The sequence below is a fragment of the Chenopodium quinoa genome, unplaced genomic scaffold, assembly GCF_001683475.1.
Source record: "Chenopodium quinoa cultivar QQ74 unplaced genomic scaffold, ASM168347v1, whole genome shotgun sequence".
NCBI lineage: Eukaryota > Viridiplantae > Streptophyta > Magnoliopsida > Caryophyllales > Amaranthaceae > Chenopodium > Chenopodium quinoa.
Window position 1 is genome coordinate 870931 of NW_018742980.1, and position 23302 is coordinate 894232.

The 23302-nt window shown below is 33.4% G+C and overlaps 1 protein-coding gene across 1 annotated transcript; it reads left to right on the forward strand.

Annotated features, from left to right (window-relative positions):
* The first annotated feature begins 1348 nt into the window (after positions 1-1348).
* Positions 1349-14883, forward strand: LOC110729353 (ABC transporter G family member 39-like). Its single transcript, XM_021909086.1, has 19 exons — positions 1349-1908; positions 3052-3172; positions 4610-4698; positions 5488-5572; positions 5727-6017; positions 6102-6192; positions 6310-7210; positions 7329-7489; positions 7604-7707; positions 7803-7968; positions 8113-8336; positions 8487-8819; positions 8930-9220; positions 9316-9399; positions 10091-10224; positions 10348-10575; positions 11631-11802; positions 11904-12158; positions 14021-14883. Exons 1-19 carry the CDS (start codon positions 1547-1549, stop codon positions 14288-14290), a joined length of 4362 nt encoding a protein of 1453 aa, XP_021764778.1. The 5' UTR covers positions 1349-1546; the 3' UTR covers positions 14291-14883.
* The last annotated feature ends 8419 nt before the right edge of the window (positions 14884-23302 follow it).

The following is a 23302-nucleotide window of genomic DNA, read 5'->3' on the forward strand; positions in this document are numbered from 1 at the left end:
TTTCTACAATTCTCTAAATTATTCAACACTATTATATTATGGAGTACTAAGTAACCCATATAACCATAACAGAGTAACCTTTACAACACTAATCGAATGAGCTATATTTAATCGTCATTCGTCAGTCATGACTCATGACTCTCATGAGCAAGTGGGGCGCGCGAGTTGTACAAGCACCTGCCTTGGCCGCCCCACAAATTTTGGCTCTCAACTTCACAAACCCCGTACCAAACTCTATGGGATACTACCATACTAGCATCTTTGACCTTAAATCAATCCCAAATCTTCTACAAATCCACAATCCCATTGAAAATGGATCACATTGACAATGGTAAAATAATTATTTAAATTGAAAATAAAAATATATAAGTTAAAATTTAAGAGCTCAGTTTCTATATACGTGAAACACTTGTCTCGATCTTTAAAAGCTTGTAATACTTTTTTATTTTTCGTGGGATCACTATTTCGGTAACATATTATTGATGTGTGAAGTTTTTTTGTCATAAATTCTTAAACTAGTACAATTATCATTTTAAGAGGCCAGGTACACATTGTACATTTTTACAACATTTTTAATCATCACGGTTTATTAGAGATATCAAGAGAATATCTCTTCATAACAATATTTTTATAATTTCCTATAGGATATTATGTTATGTGAACATATTTGATATTATATTTTGTAATCACTTTATTATCTTATTTGATTCTTATGAATCATTTAGATTTTTTTTTTAAAAGAATGAATCATAGAGATTGTATTAGGATTATTCATTCTTTTGTACGTAACAATATAAATAGTTGTATCATTTATTAATATAATTAAGCTTTTTCTTATACTCTCTGAGGTTTCTCTTATACTCTATCTTAGTCTACCTCAAAATCACATATTGTATATTATAACTTTTTTGAAGTAATCGCGCACTAGATATAGTAACAAATAAGGAGTAGATATATGCTAATTAATTAAGACATTTTTATAATGCATTTAGGCTATGACACACAAACACACATTAGTATGAATTTAAATAATACTGTAATGCATATAGACCATGACACACAAACACACAATCATATGCACATGATCCTTCTATCCCCCATAATTAGATAATAATGTTCTCCCTGTTTTGGGAAACCACAACATCACATTATATGAGTTATTATGATCACCTCTCTATTCTAATCAACTTTGACGCATTAATTAATGCATTACCACACTCATTTGCTGTAGATTCCATCCCTTGGAAAACAGCTAATTAATTCATTTTTTTTTACTTAATTACTTCTTCTAATTAAAAAATAAAAAATAAAAATCTGATCTACACTATAAATACTTATTTTCCTTCATTATTTATAAACCCTTTTCCAAGATTTGAAGAAAACTAATTGTTCTAGGAAACACATACGTGGGCACTAGACATATCATGTAACTTACAAATACTGCAAAAGATAATATTATTTCAAGCAACTAACTTTCAAATTTCAGCATTATTATTTCATATTTCATTGCCCAAGAGATTATAACATATCATCAAAACTTGAGTCAATGGTTCCGGATGATTTGGGCAGTGGCAGCAGCCGGAGGAGCTGGCCGGGGCCGGCTGCACCAAGCTTTCGGGATGTTCTAACAGCTGCTCCTGGTGATGTTTTCAGTAGCCGGAGATGGGAGGAAGAGCAGGAGGAGGAGGAGGAGCTGAGATGGGCCGCCATCGAAAGGTTGCCTACCTTTGAAAGGTTAAGGAAAGGGGTGCTAAGAAGAGTGCTTGAAGATGGTAAAATGGTGAGGAATGAGATTGATCTTCATAATATGGGAAGGCAAGATAGAAAGGTGTTAGTTGATACTATTCTCAAAGTTGTTGATGATGATAATGAGAAGTTTCTTAGAAGACTCAGGGACAGGATGGATAAGTAAGTTTATGTGTAATCTTTGTTTGGTTTTTTATAGGGGTGATTTTCCAAATTTTCATCATTTAAGTCATGTTATGTGCAATTGATTTTCATTAAATTGAGAAGGTATTAATCAAATTTATAATACTCCATAGCTAATAAGTATTGATTTTTACAAATTAAAACTAATTTTTGTTAACTTTAACTAAATTTGATAATTTACTAGTATACAGTAAAACTAATTGTTATGATTAAAACTGATGCATTTTGAAATTGTGTTTATAAATTGAAGAAAGTATGATCTTAGTAGTTATTTCGACTACTAACACTATTTTAATTGATGAAAAACGTTAATTGTAAACACTTGTATTTGAGAGAGTTTAATGGAAGTTAGATACATAAAGTAAAGTAAGAGAGATAAAAGTAAAAAAAAGTGAACGAGTCTAAATGAGTCTAAGAAAGACTATGTGAAAGTTGTAATAAGTGTTTGGTGTATGGGTTAAATACTTAGATGTAGATATGTGCTAAAAATAAATTTACCAGTAGTAATAGTGAATTAGTGAGTAAATCAAATAACACGAGAGAACCCCAGTTCCTCATCACCTCATAATGGCATTTTGAAAATAATGTGATGTTTTTCACTAGTGGGGACCGCCTGTGTGTCATGAGTGGAACTCTGTGATCTTGACACATATTACATGAGGAACAAAACTTGTTCCTCACAATGAGGAACAGGGAATTACCCAAATACCACACGTCAAAATAAAAATAAATGGTGGATGTTAGGGATTAGGAAAAAAAACAAAAACAAAAAGAGTCTAAAACTTACATTTTCATATCATCAACCAATCCTTATTTTTTTTGAATTATTTAATAATGAATCTATTTATTTATTTGTTAAGTTATTTAATTTATATAATTACACGGGCTATATATGTTCGATTATTGTCCTTTCTTAGCTTTACTTTGTTGTATTTAGGCGTAAGTTCGTCTTATTAGCTAGACTAAAGCTAATCTATGGTATGATATGGTAATTAGTCGACCATACAATCTAATGAACTGAATTTTGACTCATTGATCACAATTAGGGTATATACTCTATCTGTCAATTAACTGGGATCTGATTCTGATTAATTAAATTAATTTATTGGTAAATAATTATAGAGTGGGACTTGAGATACCAAAGATTGAAGTGAGATACGAGCATCTTTTCGTGGAAGGGAATGTGCATGTGGGCAGTAGAGCTTTGCCAACTTTGCTTAATTCTACAATGAACTCTATGGAGGTATTTCTTATCCCCTACCTAATCTATATACAGTATCTTTTTTATGTACTTTATGTCTTTATAGTATTACAATTTATATTAGTAATGAACTAATGCAATGTGTTGTCTCCTACGTACTGTAAATTAAGTCACCAAATAATAAAAAATAAATGATGTGATATTGTAAGGTAAATGTGTGGCCACACTAGTTTATAATAATAGTAACCTAATAATATTATGTTATTTTCTCTTAACCTTACAAAAATAATATTTGGAAAAAAAAATTCAGTTTTGTAAAATAATTTTTAATTAGTAAAAATAAGTATAATTTCAATTCAGCAAAAATAAAGTAAAGAAAACATGGCATTAATAACCTCATTTTGTTCATAAGAGTACAAAGTAATGCCATTTGTTCACATGGGTAACTTGAATTTTTCTTTAGTCTTATTAGAAAACTCCATCTGTTTATAAGAGTAACCCTATTTTCCCATCACAACAATCCCTTATTCGTTAAGATTATCCCATCGTAATACTCATTACTTAATTAATTGTTTAAATGTGAAGCATGTGAAGTGGCCACACAATCAACTAATACACAATGTGACTGAACACATAAAAATTTGTGATATAAATTATTATTCATCATATATTTCAATAACTTTTAACAATGTAACTTATCTATATTTATTTTACTTCCTCTTGAAGTATGTAATTTTTTTCTTTGTTAAAATAAGATCAAACTAGTCTAAAAGTTATAACGATTTGAATAGAACCACTTTTGTTGTTAGGTTGTGTTCAGTAAAAGTAAATGTCAAGCAATAAATTTCACTAACTTAAAAAAGTCTATTAACTATAACTTAAACAAAACATTGTTGACGTCATCACTGTCCACATGTCACTCACATAATAAATTTTTACATTTCATTCCCAACTATGAAATATAAATATCAGAAACTTCTAGATTACAACAAAAACCTATCAATTTATTTTTAAAAAATGAAACAATTGTAAATAGCACACTAATAAATGGACTCTACATTGAAATATGTATTAGGCGACGCGACGTTGACTAGGTGTTATATCATAATTTTTGATGAAAATCTAGAACTATAAAATAACAAATATTTTTGTACAACATGCATAATTCTTATTTATATTTATCCATTTTTATAAAAAAGTAAAAATTATAAAAATAGGTTTTATATAAATCATGGATAGCAGGAATTCTACCCTATTGTTATAATAAAACAAAATACTCCTTCAGAACTCCGTTCAAAAAGGAAAAAAAAAAAACTCCTTTAGAACTTAGGAGGTTGAAGTCATTATTTTGTGTTTATGTTCAAAGTTTTAAACCCAAAAATAAACCGGAGTATAATCTGCTGTGTAACCGGGGAAATCGTTGAAATGAGGTAAGAAATGCTTTGCGCTTACGATTGAAATTAGCTTTGATTATGGCAGGCAATTCTAGGAATGGTGGGATTATCCCCATCAAAGAAGAGAACCCTCAAGGTCCTTCAAAATGTCACTGGGATTGTCAAACCCTCCAGGTACCAATTTTCATACCCAATTGCAAAAAAATTCAGCTTTTGCTGAATTTGTTCATTTTCTATAAAATAATGTTAATGGGTGTTTGAAAAAGATGCATGCATTTAAAAGTATAGAGTTTCTTCATGTTTGTGCTTTCAGTAAATCAAATTGTGTATTCTTATTATCTTTTAATCATGCTCTTCAACATTTATTGTGTTGTGATGGAAATCAGAAGCATGTATAAATGATAATCACTAATCAACATGAGAATCGAATTATATATGTACTTGCACACCTTGGGGTGCTATAGTAAATGCAATCCTTACTAGACTTCCAAAATTCACTGTTGTTTGTTGTTTGAATGAGTGTGGGTGGAATGATATATGGATTAGTTGTTGCACGGGTCGTATCGATAGAAGGGAGGGAAGCAAAAAATTAAATTTAGGGAAAGAGATGAAGTATGACTGCAAGAGAGGGGATAAATTGAATATTGAATGTGTTTGTGTTTTTATGTTGTATATTCTAGGTAGACAGGTAGTAATTATATATTCTATATAAACGAAATTGAACCTTAGGGAGTGGGAATAGATGCTTCCATTCTCATATGTTGCTCACTTGTTCATGTTTTATAAGGTATGTAATTATAGCCCTAATAATAGATTTTGGGTTGTAGTAATGCAAGACATTACCTGGAGTTTTCCGGCCAGTAAAAAATAAAATGAAGTTGCATTATGTGTTCTTCCTTCTATGTGTAATGTATTGGTGCTGAAGATTGTCTCTCAATTGTGCAATGGTATGTTAATTGTCAGGATGACATTACTTTTGGGGCCTCCAGGTGCAGGGAAAACAACTTTTTTATTGGCACTTGCAGGAAAGCTGGATAAAAACCTCAAGGTGATCTTTTTTCACACTTTATATATTATATCAGACATACATCAAGTCGTAAATGATTCGATACAAAATTAAAGAATTGGCGAACTTGCTCATTAATCAATGGATTTGGTTAAATTATGATTAATGTTATTGTATCCTTGTTGACTATAAACAGGTAACCGGGAAGGTAACATATTGTGGCCATGAGTTAACGGAATTTGTTCCCCAGAGGACCTGTGCTTATATTAGTCAAGATGACCTTCATAATGGAGAGTTGACTGTTAGAGAGACGTTAGATTTTTCAGGGCGATGCTTAGGGGTTGGGACTAGGTATGAGGTGTTGGCAGAACTCTCTAGAAGAGAGAAGCAAGCAGGAATCAAGCCAGACCCTGAAATTGATGCCTTCATGAAGGCCATAGCAATGTCAGGCCAACAAACTAGTCTTGTTACTGATTATGTTCTTAAGGTTTGTGATACACAAATGGGTTATATCATGATTACTTAACAGAGATAGGAAGCACTTATACTGCAGTTTCTTAACTTTTGATAGATACTTGGATTGGATATATGCGCTGATATCATAGTTGGGAATGAAATGTCAAGGGGCATCTCTGGTGGGCAAAAGAAGCGTGTAACAACTGGTATTTATCTCGGATGAATCTGCTATTGCTTATATAACATGGAATTTCATGGTTTGTATAAATGATTTAAGTTTTTATTCAATTTCATAATTCATTGTTCATTTTAACATAATGCAGGTGAAATGTTGGTTGGTCCAGCAAAAGTTCTACTGATGGACGAAATATCAACAGGATTGGATAGTTCCACCACTTTTCAAATATGCAAGTATATGAGGCAAATGGTTCATATAATGGATGTTACAATGGTCATCTCTCTCCTACAACCAGCTCCGGAAACTTGTGAACTCTTTGATGATGTTATCCTTCTTTCTGAAGCTCAGGTTGTTTATCAAGGTCCTCGTGAAGAAATTGTCGAGTTTTTTGAATATATGGGCTTCAAATGCCCAGAGAGGAAAGGAATAGCTGATTTTCTCCAAGAAGTGACTTCCAAGAAAGATCAAGAACAGTATTGGTCTAGGAAGGACCAACCTTATAGTTACATTTCAGTTTCTGAATTCACTCAGGGATTCCAATCTTTCCGAACTGGGCAAAAGCTAGCATCCGATCTTGTAGTTCCTTTTGATAAATCCAAAGCTCACCCAGCTGCTTTGGTCAAAGAAAAATATGGTATCTCTAATTGGGAGCTTTTTAAGGCTTGTTTCTGGAGGGAGTGGTTGCTAATGAAACGAAACTCTTTTATATACATCTTCAAGACTACACAAATAACAATCATGTCATTAATTACAATGACTGTTTTCCTTAGGACGACAATGGATCATAAAACAATCAATGATGGCAACAAATACCTCGGGGCCCTATTTTTCAGTCTCATTAATATTATGTTTAATGGTTTTGCTGAACTGTCCTTGACAGTTCTTCGCCTACCAATCTTCTATAAGCAGAGGGACTTCATGTTCTACCCTGCATGGGCTTATGCATTACCAGGTTGGGTCCTTAGAATCCCATTATCATTCATGGAATCAGCAATATGGACCATTCTCACCTATTACACAATTGGTTTTGCTCCATCTGCTAGTAGGTGAGACTGACAAAAAATATTATAAGTGTAATCATATGCATTCCTTAAAATAAGATCACTTTGTTTATACTATTGTGCTTTTGTTTTCTCCTCTTATGAATCTGTCTTATTCAATTAGGTTTTTCTGCCAGTTGCTGGCATACTTCTGTATTCATCAGATGGCTTTGTCCCTCTTTCGGTTCATTGGAGCTGCAGGGAGAATCATGGTGGTCGCTAACAATGTTGCTATATTCGGATTGCTGTTAATTTTTGTCCTTGGAGGTTTTATAATTGCAAAAGGTATGCCTTATACCTCTAGCTGTTGACTAGTACCAAAATTTGATAATCTGTACATCTGGCATCATCTGATATTATTGTGTTTTCTGATTGCCTCGTTATTTGTGGGTTATGTAGGTGATATTGGTCCGTGGATGATATGGGGCTACTACATTTCACCTATGATGTATGGACAGAATGCTTTAGTTATTAATGAGTTTCTTGATGAGCGATGGAACACTGTAATTTCTTTCCTTTTCCAATCTCTTATTTTTTCTTCCTTTCACATTCGTTTGAATTTAAATGTTTGTGTTTATTAATCCATATACTAATGCAGCCTAATACAGACCCCGGAATTCCTGAGCCTACCATTGGTAAAGTCCTCCTTGCATCTAGAGGCTTCTTTAAAGAGCAATATTGGTTTTGGATCAGTATTGTTGCTCTTTTGGGGTTTTCTCTCCTGTTCAACCTGTTATATATTCTATCATTGACGTTCTTAAGTCGTAAGTCATCCACTTCTATTTTCATTTTGGCTACAGGAAGACTAAATCTTTAAGGAAGCTAATGACAATCTCTCTCTCTCTCTCTCTCTCTCTCTCTCTCTCTCTCTCTCTCTCTCTCTGTTTGTTTGTTTCTTTTTTTAACAGCTTTTAGCGATTCAAAAACCGTATTATTGAATGATGATGATGATGATAACAAAATGAATAAGAAGCCATCCAAGGAAAGACTTAATAATCTGGATGCAGCTATGAATTTGCATTCAGGGAGTATTAATTCACATGTTGAAGCCCCCAGAAGGGGTATGGTTATGCCTTTCCAACCTCTTTCACTTGCATTCAACCATGTCAGTTACTATGTGGATATGCCTGCTGTAAGTTTTCTATCTTATCTTTATAGAGATATCATATAACATTGCAATAGCAGTAGGCATTAAGCAACATACCAATTTTTGTGTGATCATTGTCAATTGGTACTGTATATGGCTAAGACTGAGGTAGAAACTTTGGTTTTTCTATATCAGGAAATGAAAAACCGAGGTTATGAAGAAGATCGCCTTCAACTACTACAAGGTGTCAGTGGTGCTTTTAGGCCTGGTATATTGACAGCACTAGTGGGTGTGAGTGGTGCTGGAAAGACCACACTAATGGATGTGCTGGCTGGAAGGAAGACTGGTGGTTATATTGAAGGCAGCATTAGCATATCTGGTTACCCAAAGAACCAATCAACCTTTGCTCGGATATGTGGCTACTGTGAACAGACTGACATTCATTCACCACATGTCACTGTCTTTGAATCTCTTATGTACTCAGCCTGGCTTCGTCTTTCTTCTGATGTGGATACAAATACACGTCAGGTTTATTACATCCTTCGATAGGCAGTTACATGCTATGTTGTTCAGCCATCTTTTACAGACAAATATTATTGTTACAGGCGACTGATTTTTTTTCCCCATTTGCATCGTAGATGTTTATTGAGGAAGTAATGGATTTGATTGAGCTTAAACCATTAAGAGATTCTCTGGTTGGCCTTCCTGGTGTTAATGGACTGTCAACAGAGCAAAGGAAGAGATTGACAATCGCAGTAGAGTTAGTTGCTAATCCTTCCATTATCTTTATGGATGAGCCAACATCTGGGCTTGATGCCAGAGCTGCTGCCATTGTAATGCGCACAGTGAGAAATACAGTGGACACTGGTAGAACTGTTGTCTGCACCATTCATCAGCCAAGCATAGATATATTTGAGGCTTTTGATGAGGTACACCACAAAGATATGATATTTATTTGCCACTGCCTTGTTATATATTATCTTTTCTCTTCATTTAACATTCGTTTCATAATATGTTATCACAGCTCTTATTGATGAAGCGGGGAGGACAAGTTATTTATGCAGGCCCCCTTGGACGTCATTCCCATGAGCTGATTGAATACTTTGAAGTGAGTTATGATTATGATCTAATTGTCTTATATGTTTTCATGTAATTTAAAAACTATGTAGTTGCATATACAAGTAAAAAGACCTCTAGACAACTGAAACAAAAGGAAGTCATTGTACTTGGTTAGAGAGAAAGAGAAACAGACAAATAAGAGAAGTAATTGCTCTTGAATAATTCAAGAAAGCATTTTATTAACTAGGCATTGTATACGGCATTTCCTTTTTAGGATGTGATACATTACATGACTACAAGTTGGATCAAACAATTCATGCTCAGAGTGTCCTTCCTTGCAACGTATAATGTTTGCATGTATAATAATTTTGAAAAAGAACAAGAAAGACCATATTCTATGATGGCATGATAAACAAAATTCTAAGAAGGGTGAGCCTTTTGAAGAATCCGAGTGAGAAAGAGAGATTACATAGATTCTCAAGAAACTTCCTCCGTTGCATATTATGTGTGCAACTTTTGGGTATTATATGTAAAATATAAAAAACTCAAAAGTTGCACATAATATGTGACGAAGGTAGTATTATTTTAGAGTAATTCCAGGTGTTTACTAAAGTTTGACGTCTCTACTTATGCTTTTAGTTTAGGAAAAGAATGGTATGCACTAAATATTCATTTTAGTTCTGTTTGCCGTAGAGTAGAAGTTTTATTTGGTGATTACTTAAAGTGATGATCTTTTGCAGGCTATTCCTGGAGTGCCTAAGATCAAGGCTGGCTATAATCCAGCCACATGGATGCTAGATATTAGTACTCCTCAAGTAGAGACTCAATTGGATATGGATTTTGCTATATATTATGCTACTTCCTCGCGTTATCAGTATGTGTCCCCCTTTTATTTTCATCACAAATTGATATGTTGCAATCACATATTCTGATATAAGGAGTACTTTTTTTTCCTTTAAAATTTTCTAAGAGATGAATATTATGACATATTTTCTAGGAAGAATCAAGATCTCGTTGAAGAGCTCAGCATTCCGTCACCAGGTTCCAGTGATCTCTACTTCCCAGCTAAGTACTCTCAGCCATCCTTCGTTCAATTTAAGGCTTGTTTCTGGAAGCAATATTGGTCATATTGGAGGAATCCACAGTACAACCTAGTTCGATTTGCTTTAACCATAGCTGTTGGTCTCATCTTTGGTGTAGTATTCTGGAACAAGGGACGTAAAATGTAAGATCTGATTGCATAGCTTATTTTAGGAATCACCTCTTGTTGTCTAACAAGATGTATCAATCAATCAATCAAACAAAGCCTTAATCCCATAAGTGGGGTTGGCTACATGAACTAACATGAGGAATTTCCAGGAGGTCACCCATTCTGGTTTTACTCTCAATCATTGTTGCTCATGTCATGTGATGTGACAAAGTTTACACTTGCTGTCACTGGCCTATCGTAACCCTCCTCCTTTATCCAGGCTTCACATTGAAATATTAGAGAGCCTGAATACCTTTATAGATCTTGAATTGATAATTTGAGTAGTTATACCTGCTTCAGCAAGTGATTAGAATCAGTTTGTTTATGCATCAATACTTACCCAGAAAAAATAAATAGAAATATGAATGTGTAACTAAAAATTTTTGTAAAAATATCGGGTATGTTTTGTACAATCTAGATCTACTAATATCAGGAGTTCCACTTTTATCATCAAAGAGAGCTGAGAGTCCATATATTGTTATGCAGAAATTGTTTAGGCACTAATTAATGACAGTAGTGATGTGACATAATAAACAACTATGAAAGATGTTAGTTGTTTATATGAATTTCCAAATTCCAATATTTAGGAAAGAATGCTCGCCTATGGTTAATGGTTTACAGTTATATGGTGAAATGAGAGTTGTGAACACTGCTATTTTATGTATATTTAATACTGAAAATAGAGGCTAGCTATAAATCTTTTATTAATTCAACTTCTCATGTAAACTGAGCTTGTTTAGCAAATGAAGTGAATGAGATAAGTCAGATAACATTGAATTAGTTTCAATGAGGATGTAGCTCCAATGCCTGACTTTATTTTCAATTCTTAATGTCTTTCTTATTCCATCATTGATTTAGTTTTTAGTGGTGGATTGTAAATGTAGTGGATGACCACACGGAATAATCAATTTTGGTTCATGTAGCCGACCCCGCTTATGGGATTAAGGCTTTGATTGATTGATTGATTGATTGTAAATGTAGGTTATGTCTTACCATATTCGTCAGTATCTTACTTCTGAATTTGCTAACAGATCCAAAGTACAAGACCTAATGAACTTTTTAGGAGCTATGTATTCCGCTTTACTTTTTCTTGGAGCCACTAATGCTTCAGCTGTGCAAGCTGTTGTTGCCATTGAGAGGACAGTATTCTATCGTGAAAAAGCAGCAGGGATGTATTCACCATTGCCCTATGCATTGGCTCAGGTAACCAAGTCAGGAAGTTGATCAAGGTTCTGAATGTTAATCTAAAAAGACTACTTTCTAATCTGTTTCCTTTCTTTTGCACTGCCCCCATCATGCCACAGGTGGCAATAGAAACAATCTACACTGTGATACAGACAGTTCTCTACACCCTTATCCTCTACTCGATGATTGGATTTGAGTGGAACTTCGGAAAATTTATTTATTTCTGCTACTTTATAACAACATGCTTCATCTACTTCGGAATGTATGGAATGATGCTTGTCTCTCTTACACCTGGTCCTCAAGTTGCAGGCATTGTGATGGGTTTCTTCCTCAGTCTCTGGAATCTATTTGCTGGTTTTCTGATACCCCGACCGGTATGATACCTACAGCTTATTTATATTCAAACTATGCCTAACTTGGGAATGCTTTGTTCATCACTTGTAGATTCTCATAATTTTGATCATACTTCAATATCATATGCTTCATACAAGTATATTTTATTAATTTTTAATGTCAGATGCAGGGTACATTTAAAAAATAATTTTTTATCTCAGACATAATTGTTCTAGTTTGTATTGCATAAACCTTGATAATCATAGTCCTATAACACTTAAACTATTGGAAAAGCTTTTGGAAAAAAAATGATGTATAAACTAATGTTAACATCACCATTATAACACAGTGACTTGCAGCGATAAGTTTCTAGCTTTTAGATTATTTGTATACTAAGATAAGCTGCTAGCCTGCTACACACTAGCAATAACAAACTGAATTTTTTTTCTTTATTTTTTTTTTTGGGTAAGAATAACAAACTGAATTAGTTGCTAGGACTGCTGGGTTTTAGAGATAGTTTGACCTGGAGGAGTGTTTAGAGAAGGGCACAACTGTGAGAGTTCTTAATCATGTTCATGTAGGAGATGTTGAAGTCGTATTGGGTATAGTCAGATCGTACAAAGCCATGTGGGTCATGGCACATGACCATAAACCCTTGTCAGAAGACTGAGAATTATGTGAAACTAATTGTGCTTTAATATAAGTAGTTATTAGCTTCGATTTGAGAACCCTAAGAGAGAATTTGACTTTAACCTTAGATTGAGAATTCTTGTGTTGAAGTGTAAACTTCCCAAACAACACATGTTAGTGTCCCACATTGTAGAAAGAAGAGAGAGTTAAACACTTTATAAGGCTAAAGGGCTACTCCTCTTATTGCCATATGGTTTTAGGATGGAACTTCTTTGGACTTATGAAGTAGACTTTGACAAACGCGCCCGTATTTAACATGGTATAGGACAGACCCACAATTTGGGACCTTTAATGGCTCGAGTGATGAGTATACTAACCAACTTGTCCATGAGAGGGGTAGTGAAAAAAATGCACTCAGGCCCCTTGAAACATCACATGTGATGGAATTAAAGGACCGACCGTACATAAGTGGCCCACATTGAGATAAAAAAAAAAAAAATAGAGTTAAACACTTTATAAGGTTAAGAGGTTACTCCTCCCATTGCCGTATGATTTTAGGATGGAACTTCCTTACACTTATGAAGTAGACCCTCTCTCCTGGTGACGTGCGCGGCCCATATATTACATCTCGAGTTATCATTTTTACATTTTCGTATTATCATAATATTGATTGCATGATTTGTGTTCCCCTCATCCTAGCAAGGAAAGCATGTTGGTTTAGGTTAATGAGCTTATTATTGTAAATGTAACTTCTCGTGTCTCTTTATGCTGGTTGATAGAATGTATACTGGATTGATTATAATAATTCAAATTCTCTCATTTCAGATTTTGTCATAAAATCTTACTCAAATCATTACATGTTTGCTTCAAATTTTGTTATAATTTTCAGTCAAATCAACTTCTAATCAACTTTAGTCAATTTTGTATATGGTTCAAATTAATTTCAGTTGTAATTCATAGAATAGAATCATGCATGCTTGAAAGTAACCCACATTTCTCCAGGTTGGTCTTCTAGGCTGAACCAAGTTTTGCCAGCTCTAAATGGATAACTTGTGGATATTTAGCCATAGTTGTAACTTGTGATACAAGTATTTGCTTATAATTCTGAAAATCTGGTCTAGACAGTGATAGAAGTTTTGCTTATTTACATACACCAGGAACTGATTGTCTCTTCTTTCCTTTTCACATCCATATTTCATTGCTGCAGATACAAAACAATTTTGACTTGTGATACCTTTCTTACCCTTTTGGTGCTTCTTGTATTTGATTGCAGCAAATACCGATATGGTGGAGATGGTACTACTGGGCTTCCCCGGTTTCATGGACTCTGTATGGCCTTGTGACTTCGCAAGTAGGCGATAAGACTTCACTTATTGAAATACCTGGATCCAGCAGTATGTCTGTGCAGGCTTTCCTCAAAGATTACTTGGGTTATGAATATGACTTTCTGCCTATTATTGTTATTGGACATCTTGGTTGGGTCCTCCTCTTTTTCTTTGTCTTTGCCTATGGCATCAAGTACCTTAACTTCCAAAAGAGATAAAAAAAATTAAGTAGGGAAATCTTATGATACTCCCTCCATTTCGGATTAATTGTTGCGTTTGCTTTTCGAGATCAAACTTTAAAAGTTTACTTTTACTCATATATACATCATAGAAGTATGAAATTTGATAAAAGTATTTTTATTTTATGAAGCTTCAATATGATAAAAAACAAAGTTTGTTCTCGGAAAGCAAAAGCTACAGCTAATATAGAATCGAGGGCATAATATTTTAGCAAACCAAAATGCTATTGTTGTAATAAAGTTAGAATAGGAAGTATATTGTGTGATTAATCAGAGGTAATTAGGTAAGGAATACAGATGAAAAATCTTAGTATATTTTCCTCATATTTATTATTTTATTGTTTTGAAATATCACTGTAATTTTCATTTATTTTATTTTTATTTTATGATTTTGAGGCAAGTTAAGATTGTAATTTTGTACACAATAATTAAAAGAAATGGCGTAAAGATTACTTACTCATTACATATCCTACTATTCGTTTGGTTCTATGAGCTTTTGTCACATACTCTCTCTGTTACATAATATATTGCTTATTTTTATTTTCATGATTAAACTTTTAAAACAAATTATATTTCCCTCCCTTGATTTTTGTTTCCATGAAAATATAATTCGAGTCCCATTAATTGTGCTCTTCAACCGATTGATTATGTTCCCTTTTGAATACAAGAAAATTGAGAAATTTTAACTTTTTTATTGCTTGTTTTAATATTTTTTTAATCAGGGATTATTATAAGGAAATTATAACTATATTTTGGGGGGATTCCTCTTGATTTAGTTAGTGATTTTTGCTAAACTTTTTTAACATAATCCCTTTTCAACTTTTTTTTTTACTTATTTACAAAAGGTATTTGAGCATTTCATATAGAGATAGCTTTGGGTCGGGTAAAATAGGAGACCCTACCCAAGTGGAGTGGTGATGGAGGGAGGTTTAGCAGATAAATGGATTGGAAATGAGTATAAAAAGTGTACCCACAACAATGGATTGGGTATGAATTTTACACTGGACACCCCCCCCCCTCTCCCCCCAACCATATCCACCTTTAATTCTATGTGAACCAAAGGCCTTCCTTCATTCTATAGGTCTCTAGATAGCTTTCTAATGCGTTTTCTTTTTATGTGATTTACAATAAAGTAGTTTTTATTTTTATTTTAAATGGGAACTTAAAGTAAAATAGTTTAGTATAATTACATAAATTATTATAATTGTAAAATGCAGAAAATAGTTTAGTAGATTAAATTGGAAGAGGCTAGCTACATACTATAATAATAATAAAAAAAATGACTCCATAATTTATGAACCTTAAAACCTAAGACACTATGACAATAAGACACTCAATCGTGGCAGTGGCAACAAGGGGCGGGTGTTGGGGTGGATTTGAATATCTAAGTGGCAAGTGGGAGGTGGGGGGTTGATGGGTATTAGCTTGTACCCATTGGGGCGGTGATAGATATTAGCTTGTACCTGTTGGGGTGGGAATGAGTATAAGATTTTTAAGTAGGAATGGGTGTGGAGTTGAGTCAACATCCTCCACATCCAACCCGTCCCATTGTCATCCCTAATTACATTTGGACATCACTCAATCCCTTCGACTATATAATAGAGATATATATGAACAACTCCCATCTAACGTGAGTTGATTTTGCCATAATTATTCGGATTTTTTGACAACTACCACCAACAATTGTTGGTGTTTTAGTAATTACCACCTACAATTTTATTTTATTTTTTTTGAATTTTACAACCTACTATTTTCCTAAACATTAAAACTTCCCACCAAATTGACTATTCACTCATGTGTGTCGTCACTAACTACCTTCCCTCCCTTTTTCGAGTGCAACTAGGCGCATGACTGCTATTTGTTTGAGATGCATATAGGAGGACTAACTGGTAAATTCACATATATTTTGTGATTTTTTATTGCTACAGTGGTATTTTTAATGTACAATTATAATTACAGTAGTATTTTTAATGTACTATTATACATGTATTTTATACTACTAGAGTATAAGTTGTTTTAGTAGTACTATTTATAGTCATTATAGGTAACAATGGTACAATATTTGTACCATTAGAAAAAAAAAATCACAACTCTTTTGTATGGATTTTTTTCCAAAGTAAGCTTTATTACAAAACTATTTTGTAAAGTAGACTCGTGGCCAAACTAATTACCAAACTAAGCTTTTGGGGTAAAACGCTGTCTCGGACAGCGTTTTATATCCTGATTTTTTTTAAAAAAATTCCGTTTTATACCCTGAGACAGCGTTTTACACATTGGTTTTTTTTTTTTTTTTTTTTTTAAATTTTGTAATTTTTGATTTTAAAATTAAAAAAAAAAGGAAAAAATTTACACTAAAAACGCTGACTCAAAAATTTACACTAATTTTTTTTTGTAATTTTTAAATTCTTATTTTCTGATCTTGAGACCACTGCTTCCCTCAAATCTTGATTGTGGGGGGTCTCTATCAAGATATCAGAGTTTTTGATGAAGGTACAAACCTTCAAAAAAGAGTGTGTGTGGGAGTGATACAGATACAACTCCTTTCGTTTTGATAACTTGGCCATATCTTCTCGAGAAATTTTCATGCGTATGTTTGGTTTTCTTTTATTGACAAAGGTAGCTTTCCCTATCTGTTGTACTCTGTGATGTGGGTTGTTTGAACTCGGCTCCTGCACATTATCGGGCTCCATACTCTCTTTGGTTCCTTCTCCCAACAACTCTTCTTCATTACCACAACTTCTAGATGAGCTTCCAAACTTTTTAATAATTTTGTTAGTAAGTTCCCAGGCTTGAGGCTTGGTGTTCAATTGCTTCCCTTCTACTTGATTACCATGATCTTCAGCATCGAATTTTTTCTCAGTTGAAGTGATACTCATCAAAGTTGATAACTCCTTTTCTATTTCTTTATTTTTTGGTTCTAATGACCTTGCCTTCTCTAAACCTTCATAAGCCTTATCAAACTTCCTTGATTTTCACTAAAGCCTTGACATTTCTCTTACCAATTCCCAACACCATAGAGTAGTAGACAATGGCTACATGAAGTTTTATCGCACAAGCAACAACATTCAAATGCAGAGCTATCACTAAATCCTTGAGTAATGGGTTGAAATCAGAAATTAAGAATTTTTTTTTTTTTATAATTTTAAAATAAAAAATTACGAAATTTAAAAAAAAAAAAAAAGTTAACATGTAAAACGTTGTATGAGACAGCGTTTTATACATTGAATTTTTTTTTTAAAAAAACCAGGGTATAAAACGATGTCCGAGACAGCATTTTACCCTAGAAGCTTAGTTTGGTAAATAGTTTGGCCACGACTCTACTTTACAAAATAGTTTTGTAATAAAGCTTACTTTGGAAAATATTCCCTTTTGTCTTATAGCTGCTATTTACTGGTCATATAAATAGCACCTATGCGCCAATACTTATCCCCCTTTTCCCTTCTTTTCATTCTTCTTCTCTCAATTCTCAGTTCCCCTGTCTTCCACTCCATTTTCTTTCATCCTTAATTTCAATTATTCAAGCTCACCCACCTAAATTCTTCCACAAATTCAATTCACCTTTGATGCCTCACTTCTCCTCTCTCACTCCCCTCATTTTTGTTGAAAAAAAAGCAGATTTCCAAATAGGACCTTAACTGAATGGCATCGAATAGACCAAAACTTCATAAAAACAACAACATTGGAAGGGGATCAAGGTTTGGAGGACTTTTCTGTCAAATTCAGCGCAAATTGGAGATATTTCAAGGTAAAACGACTATATTTATAAACAATGGTAAACCCTAGAAAACGTACAACTATAATTGCAACCTTTATTGAAGACTAAATTAAAAAAAAAAAAAAATTGCTTATAAAATCCCCATAATTATTTCACTAATTGTTGATTAAATTCGACCTATAATCAAATTCCCAAATTGAAACCCCTAATTTCAATTGAAAACCCCCATATTAAGTAGTCAAACCCAATAATTAAACAAAATACCTTTCTTTGTAGAATCATTGGAGTGTTTTAGAAACCCTAGATTTTGATTTTGGCAAATCCATTTCAAGTTTTACCCCGAATGAGAAATGAAATGGCAGAAGAAAGAGTGAAACCGTGAGAACAAGTAAAAAAGGGAGGGAAAATTGATGAAAGAACGTTAGTGGGGTCCAATGTGACGTCATTTTAGAGTGCTTGGTCAATCTGGTGGGAAATTTTAGTGTTTTAGAAACATGTAGGTAGTTATTTTCAATAAAAAAAAAAATTAGAAAAAAAAAAAAAAAAAACAATGTAGGTAGTTATTACTAAAACGAGGACAATTGTTGGCATGGGCGGATCTAGCATACACAAAGGGTTGCAAGTGCATAGCCTAACTGTTTATTGAAATACTTTAAAAGTTGCTTTGTAAGAATAAAATTCTTGCAGCTTGGTGGCATTATACTTATGTTTCGGCTTGGTTATTACTAATGTTCAATTCTTGTTATCATCATCTTCTTGAGTAACGCTTATATCTAAGTTTTAAGGATGATAGATGAAAAAAATTCTTTTAAATTACTCCATATTGTTTTTATATTCCTTCAATTATTCTATGATCGAAAATTATTAAAGAAAAACACCCAAAAAACAAGGAATACTCATTTAATCCGTAGAAAACGTATGTATACGGCTATACGCTAATTGAAAGCATGTTGTACTTCGTATTTAAAATAGAGTCTATATAATTTTGCATACCCTATATGCAAATTCTAGATACGCCACTATTTGTTGGTGGTTATTATAAAAAAATCCTAATTATTCTAATATTAAAAAAAGTTGAAGGACTGTGACATCAACAACAAATTGAATAAAAATGCATGTAAAAACTGAAAATGCTAAATATCTACACAATGAACAAGTGAAACCTAAAACATCATCTAGTAATATCAACACAATGAACTAGTAAACCCTAAAATATGAACAAAATTACGATCGAAAACAAAAAAACCAAAAATCAAACAAATATTGTAACTAATACAACAAATTACCAAAAAAAAAACAAAGAATTCTACTAAAAAATGAAACAAAGTAGAGAATTGCGAGTTAATAATACACATGCATAATGAAAAACCTAAGAAATCAACAATTACAACAACAATGAACAAAAATATATTCTTCTCAATTGTTTTTAATCATCTCAATTACTCGATTTAAAGTGACACATGATTATGTGGCAATATTTGATGATGTGGCTAAATTGAAGGAATTATGTCTTCGTCAAATGCAATTACTAGATATATCAAAGATCACTATTATAGAGATAATTAGTTCATTATTTTGGGTCGTCATTGTCTGTTGCTAGATATGACAAATGATCTGATCTTTGGGCTAGTCAAATAGTCCAAAGCTCAATATAATGGATCCTATGAGGTCACACACAAGGATATTGGATTGAACAAGTGTGAGGCCCATTAATGGGTCTCATGAGGCTATGACAAACCATGTAAGGTGTTGGGCTAGAGTAGTTAGAATAGGTTAGGAATTTGGGCTTGATATGGACTCTTATTTCTAGATATGATCTATAAATAAAGTTCATACCTAGGGTTGACAAGAGACACAATTAACAGACAGTGAATTGTGAATCAAGGTAACCAAATTCCCAAAAACCCTAATCTCTTTCTCTTTCACATACGCACGCCCTCCCCCTCTCTCACCCATCCGAACGGCCGGCCACCTCTCCTTGGTGGCTCGTGGTGTTCGTGGTGGTTGTTCGTGGTTAGTTCGTTCTTCTCCTCTCCGTAGAAGGTTGATTGAAAGGGTTCAATCACAACTAACTAGCATTAGTGGAGGTTCAATCTGTGCTCGTGGACTAAGTAGAGGAATCCCGCTTGGGGTTGTTCTCCTATCGTTCTTGCTCGATCACACGTGGAATCACGCTTCAAAGGTATAATTATATGTTCTTTATGTGTTCATGTTGTGCATAAATCTTGGTTATTAGATGCTTACGAATATGATTCATGAAATTACGCTTAGAGTATCTAAAGTCCTACAGTGGTATTAGTTAGCCTTATGCATGTACACATATTGATAATAATTCTTTGTTGTCCACAAATTTTAATTCAATTAAGAGGGAGAATAATTTAATTATGGGTCAATTATTATTTTAAATGTGTTCAACATATGGAATCATTAAAAGTTGTTTAATTTTCTCGAACTTAGCCTAGATTTGGACTGAATTTTTGCCCCTTAAATTTGAAATTTTCGACCCCCACAAACCTTAATTCGAAAAATCCGAAACCCTAACCCTAAAAATCTTGATTTTGTGTTTTGGTTTTGAATTATTTCGATTGTTATGTGATTCATGAATTTAATTTATTTGTTTTCATGCATAAATTATGAATTTTTTCATGATCAAATTATTTAATTTAAGTGTTAAATTGAATTGGGAATTAATTTCATGAACATCCCTAATTTGAAGATTGAATGTAATTTGATTTTAAAATTAATTGGACCACTTTAATTTATTTTAACAAAGGATTGTTTTATTTAAATTAAAAATAAAAAAAATTGTGCGTCGCCGCACAGCAGCGTACACCTCACGGTGTACGGCCACCGTGGCTGGCTTTGGCTTGCCATACCACGGTGGCTAACGCAAACTTCAAAAAAAAAATTAATTTTATTTATTTTGAAAATTCAGTTTTTAAAATCAGTTTTTAATTTTGAAAAGATAATTGTCAAAATTAAAGTTGTTATTTTTGATAAGTTTTAAGATAATTTTGAGCAAAAGATTCCATATGGATAATAATTGATTAAATAATGAGATTATCCCATAATTATTTTAGGAAATTTTAGGAAGTAATTGATTTAAAATTATTTGATTGGCTAAGTAATTAGGATAGAATCTCCTAAATTAATTAGGATAATCAAGGAGAATAAATATGATTTATCTTTCTTGATTAAAATAAGATTTGATTCTATCTCATACCTAAATTAAAATATATGATATTTTATTAGTGGCCATGAATAATATACGATATTATCTAATTACAGTTTTAAAATATGAGATATTTAGGTACCATGTTTCCTTACTTATGAACATTCGATGTTGTAGTTTAGGAAAGCATGTTGAGTGATTTATTATATGGTATTTTTGTAATATATGATATTTTCTTGCTATATATTGACTAGTATGGCCCATCGATTCTAAATATGATCTGTGCATCGTGATGTATTTTTGTAACCTAAATACGGTATGCGTACCATTGAGTATTTTTGTAATTTATTTTATTTTATTTAAGTAATAGATAGAATAGAATAGTATTATAGGTTGCAGTTAATCCAAGAAGCCGATGGAGTAAAGGCCCAAAGGAGCAAGGTGGATGAGATCCATGAAGGTTCAAGTGGGATCTTTTTGCTTTATTAGTTTTCTTAGGATTAAGGGGCCATACTATGTCATGTTTTATTTATGCATTAGTAGATTACGCATGTTAGATTTTATTGATGCTTGAAATGATGCGCTAAAGTTTGCTAAATAATCACAACATAATAAATCTAGGTCTCGGTAATATTGAGATTGCTTTTCCAATTAGATACCCAACAACCCTTCGATCGTGAGTGGTGGGTCTGCCTCCGCAGGGTATCACTTATTATCTTAGGTGATTTGGGGTAGATCACGTTCTACACATTTAATTGGTTATGCTCAACAAGGTTACCTAAAGCGTTTAGAACCTTGAAGCAAAGGGTAATAATTAAACATGTGATGGTAATTATTCAACTAGAGTTACAAGAGTTGTAATTAGTAAGGAGTTCACTTACCTTGAAAATGTAATGCTTGATGGTAGGGCCTCAGTCCGGTCAACTATTACACAAATAAAGGATCTTGGAATCACTTAATTCAATTGTGATCAATTAATATAGAATAAAGTGTTTTAAAGTAACCTAATTAATTCGTTTATGGTGCTTTAAATTTTATCAAACATAATTATTGAACTTTGCCTCGTTTTTGTTTGTAGATGAATAGCTTTAACAACAACACTAACTTCCCAACCAAATTGAAAACAAGGCTAAATCTCAGAAATTTCAAGGATTGGGAAAATGAGCTAAGAAGTGTTCTTAAGAGCCACAAGCTCGAAGCTTGGTTATACATTCCCATTGAAAGCAGATTCACAGTGGGGTTAACTCCTGAAAGGCATGCAAGATGTTTCAAATGCAGAGAAAATCAGGAATCTCATGTTAGCTTCTATTCCAACCTGTTAAAAGAGAAGGTTTAAGGATTATGAGCCAACCTTACTGCACGAATGCCTACACGCCATCTGTAGAGGTGGCATAGGGGCATTAGGAAGTGGAGGCATCATTGACAAGAATGTCAAGGAAATTGTTGATTCGATTCCCACGGTATATTTCTCTTGGACTGATAGTGTAAGGTTTGAGACTTACAATATTCATTGTAAGATAATGGCTAAGAAACTCATACATGGTCAGTCAGTTAGGACCCATGTCAAGGAACTGATTGAGTTACTCAATTGGATGGATATCCTAGGGAGATCGTTTGATAATGACTCTGCTCATGACACTATTCCGTTTTCACTCCATGCTGGATTTGATCTCGTCAAGCTAATTCATAATGATGAAGGCTCTATAGTCACACTTGTCGACTTATTGATCAACCACACAGAGGAGTACTTGAAGAAAGAAGGAAGCCAGTGCTTCTATTGCGGTAGGTTGTCTTACCACTTACCAGGATGTCCCCACAACATGCCATTGAAAATGGAAGGTAAGGAGTTACCTAATGTTTATGTTGTAGAAATTAACCTTACTTCCTCTTCCACATGGGAATTCGATATCGGTTGTGGTGCTCACATTGTTAATGACATGCAGGGCTTAAGAGCGAATAAAAGGCTAGCAAAGGGAGAGATGATGCTTCGAGTAGGGAATGGAGAAAATGTTGCTGCACTTGCTATTGGAAGCTATGAACTCAAGCTCCCATCTGGACTCGTTTTGGTTCTTAATAAATGTTATTATGTTTCAGTTCCTGTTTT

What these genes read in the sequence shown, in the direction of transcription:
- LOC110729353 (XM_021909086.1), top strand. Translation starts at nt 1,547, where the DNA reads ATGGTTCCGGATGATTTGGGCAGTGGCAGCAGCCGGAGGAGCTGGCCG. An exon ending in CTCAGGGACAGGATGGATAA is followed by an intron (nt 1,909 to 3,051) that starts GTAAGTTTATGT and finishes AAATAATTATAG; the next exon opens with AGTGGGACTTGAGATACCAA. An exon ending in TGGAACAAGGGACGTAAAAT is followed by an intron (nt 10,576 to 11,630) that starts GTAAGATCTGAT and finishes ATTTGCTAACAG; the next exon opens with ATCCAAAGTACAAGACCTAA.